The following is a 3,541-nucleotide window of genomic DNA, read 5'->3' on the forward strand; positions in this document are numbered from 1 at the left end:
AGCATAAAATGAAAATGTAGTAATCAAAAACTACTAATTTACAAAAGCTGTGAAAATTACAAGACAGATGAACTTGAGATCTGGTGTTTCAAGTTTAGCCAAGAATACATAATTAGGGCCTCAGAGATAGCTCAGCAGTGTAAGCATCTGCCTAGGCAAACTCAAAGACCCAGGTTCAATCCCCAGGTCCCTGGTACCACATGCCGTGCCAGCCCTGCCCCGGGTAGGCCTAGCGAGCTACCGAGATCAGGTGTGATGGCACACCTATAATCCCTGTGCTGAAACAGGAGGACCACTATCAGTCCAAGCTGCACAGCGAGACCCTATACCAAATACATAAAGATTTTTTTTTAAAAAAAGGCCAAAGTCATACCAAGCAGATGGTCTAGGATTCATTATTACTTCAGGGCTTAAAGATTAAGCAATAAAAACCAAAACAAAACAATCTTGTTCATTGTGAAATAGTTAAAAGTAGAAAAAATGTAAACTATTATAAAACATTTAATAATTCAGTATAACAAACCTGAAGCTCAATGAGTATCAATTTAGTTTCAGAGAGATAAAAGTGCACACTGCCCTTTTTTATTCTGGGGGTCATCTGCACGCTGAACATAAATTCTATACTGAATGATGGACTGATACTCAAAAATGCTACTTGAGGGGCTAGGGAGATAGCTCAGCAGTCTAACCATGCAGCCCAGGTCACCGAAACCAGGCTTAGGGATGCAGTCCCACTACTACAGAGGCTGAGACATAAGGATCATTACAAGCCCAAGCTAGGGGAACTGTCCATTAACTCAGTTGTTTAAGTGCCTGCTTAAACAAAGCAGTCAGGCTCAGGATACTATGGTTCAATCCCCAGATCCTCAAGCCGAACTAGACCTACCCTGAAGGCATGAGGCCACCAAAAAAAAAAAAATCCTACAAGCCCAAACTGCTTAGAAAGACCTTGTACCGAATAAATAAAAGACTTTTAATTGATACTTGACAAGTTATCAAATTTTGCAATACCTTCTTTTTTTTTTTTGCAGAACTGGAGCTTGAACTCAGGCCCTTGCGCTTGCCAGGCAAGCGCTTATTCTACTGAGCTAACTCCCCTGACCCTGCAATACCTTCTTAAATGTATATGGCTTTCTTACTAAGTAGGATATAATGTCAAAAGAGACGGTAGGCAGGAGACATCAAATCTAGCTTTTTCCATTTTAAAAAACACTATAAAATTGGCTTTCAAAAGTGAATATATTGCTTACACAAAACTTAAGAGTCATACTTTTGCTATATTTTATTCTTACATGTAAAATGGGATGTTTGAAGTTACAGAAAGAACACTATTACATGTTATTTTCCAAACTTGCTGGGAGGCTGGCTGCTGGGGACTGAACTGAAGGTCTCTTGCACGCTAAGCAGAAGCCCTATCACTACTTTCAAACCTTTCTGCATCTGCACTTACTGAATTTTTACTGAGTGAACTACTATGAATTTTTATTACTTAGTCAAATGATAATTTAAAACATGAAATCCGTGAACAAAATATTAAAAACTATAGTAATATATCAAAGCCATATCCAGTTAGGTTTTTAATTCTGGCACAATAATAATAAAAGTATTTTTAAATATAGTTTATTGTAAAGATTAATTCATGCAATGTTAAAGGACATGAATTTAAAAGTAAGTCTCTTCTCCCAGGCTTTTCCACTCAGAAAATATATGCACATAATTTAAGTAATGGCAAAAATTTTTCTAACATTGATGAAAGACAAAATTACAAATGTGAAAAGTTCAACAAACTGTGAAAAGGATATATAAGAAAACCACACCGAGACACATCATAGTCAAATAACTGAAAACCAAAGAGGAAAAATCTTGAAAACACCCAAAGAAATAATACATAAACACAAGAGAACTCATCTTGGCTTTTCTTCCAACCTACAATCAAGGTCCAATATGAGTATAAGAGAGCACAGTAAAACAACGGAACTGCAAAAAAGTAATAAATGTTTAATAAAATAAAAAATCATTTTGCTGATAAATATAGCTGTCTTTTCCCCTCCTTTGATAGCAAAAATTTACAAAAGGTTTGAATTGTAGACTTTGGGTATGTGAGACAAGGCATTCCCCCAGCTTGGATTTTTTTCTCTTTTTTGGCATGCTCAGATCGGCAGTCTTTAAATGAGAAGGCTTCAGTTTCAACAATGTGAGCTGATTAAAATCTGGATGATATAACCATCTCTGGCATTGAAGATCAGTAAGTAATTCACATTCAATACCTCCCCTTCAATCACATTCTTTTTCAACACATGAAAAAGTAGAATAAACAAGTCATACGAGATTAGAACGACTAACAGTGATGATGTTAAGACACCGGGCCGGACCTCCGCGGGACTGGAGTGCATACCATTTTTCGGCAAACTCTGGATCACCTTGACCGCCGCCTCGAACCTGGTCTCGTGCACGGATTTCGTGTCCGCCATCTCCAGCTGCCCGCGCCGGCCGTGGTCCCAAGAGCTGTCCGCAGGAATCAGGCAGCACCAGCAGCACCAGCTTCCCCAAGAGCCTGCATGAAACTGGAACATGGGGCGCAGCCGCGGATCAGCATGCCCCGAAGGGCGGAGGCGACCCAGGAGCGCAGATGGTCCGATGCCCTCTGCCCTGCCCTCTCCAAGCCACTTAGACCGACGTGACTCGGCTCCCCCTTCCTCCCCGGGGCGTGACCAGGCCCACTGCTCAGCCGCGACGACTGCAAACAACTCACAGAAAGGAAAAGCATCTCAAGCAGAAAGCAGGGGGCGCTGGTCCGGCGGCACTGGTGGAGCCGCTCTGTCCCTGGGAGGACGCGGACCCGGCGGCCACACCCCCCACGCTCGCGAGTCTGTGAGTGGGGGGCCGGGCCCGCAGCCCCGCCCCAGTGGAGTCGCCCGAGGACCCCCGGGCCGCGCCGCCGCCGCCGCCCCGCCCCAAGCCCCACCCACCGCTCCGCGGCGTGACGCGCAGAGCCGGGTCAGAGAGCCGCCGGCCGGACTAGTCTGCGGCCGACCCTGTACGGTTGGGATACAGACTCCGTCTGCCGAGGCGGGAGCGCTCTGGACCGCGAGGCTGGGTTCTGTGCCTGCGTGAAGAGGGAGGAAAAAGGCCGCGCTTTTCCGCAAAGGGCTTCAGATCCTGACAGGCGTGGGGCCAATTCGGCTCTGCCCTTCCAGGGCTGGGAGCGGCTGGCTTCACCACTCGCAGGAAGGCGGGCCGGGGTACTGCAGGGGGCGCTCCGGAGCGCCTGCACCCAGAGAGGGAGCCGGCCCGCGCCCGCCCTCCACCACCCCGCTCTGAGCTCGGGGCGCGGGCACAGCCTGCCACCGGCCCCTACGATGCGCGGGGCAAGGAGGGAGCGGCGGCCCAGGGCCTGCAGAAGGTCGCCCGGGCCTTCCCTTCTGGCACAAACCCCGCGACCCCAGGCGTTTGGTAAGCGCCCGGTCCTGGCTGGTAGAAGGGCGCGGTGGTGGGGTGAGGCCCCCAGGCCAAGAACTCTGAGACGCCCTCGGAGCGTCGT

At 47.6% G+C, this 3,541-nt stretch overlaps 1 protein-coding gene across 1 annotated transcript in view; it reads right to left on the reverse strand.

Annotated features, from left to right (window-relative positions):
• Positions 1 to 2,929, reverse strand: part of Acbd5 (acyl-CoA binding domain containing 5) — a 71,310-nt gene extending 68,381 nt beyond the window's left edge. The window contains exons 1-2 of the mRNA XM_023701980.1: positions 2,753 to 2,929; positions 2,268 to 2,564 (exon numbers count right to left, since the gene is read on the reverse strand). Coding sequence (XP_023557748.1) covers positions 2,268 to 2,564; positions 2,753 to 2,767 — 312 coding nt within the window. The 5' untranslated portion in view covers positions 2,768 to 2,929. The remainder of the gene's footprint in view (positions 1 to 2,267; positions 2,565 to 2,752) is intronic.
• Positions 2,930 to 3,541: the final 612 nt, after the last annotated feature.

Source organism: Octodon degus, unplaced genomic scaffold (assembly GCF_000260255.1).
Source record: "Octodon degus isolate 3935 unplaced genomic scaffold, OctDeg1.0 scaffold00145, whole genome shotgun sequence".
NCBI lineage: Eukaryota > Metazoa > Chordata > Mammalia > Rodentia > Octodontidae > Octodon > Octodon degus.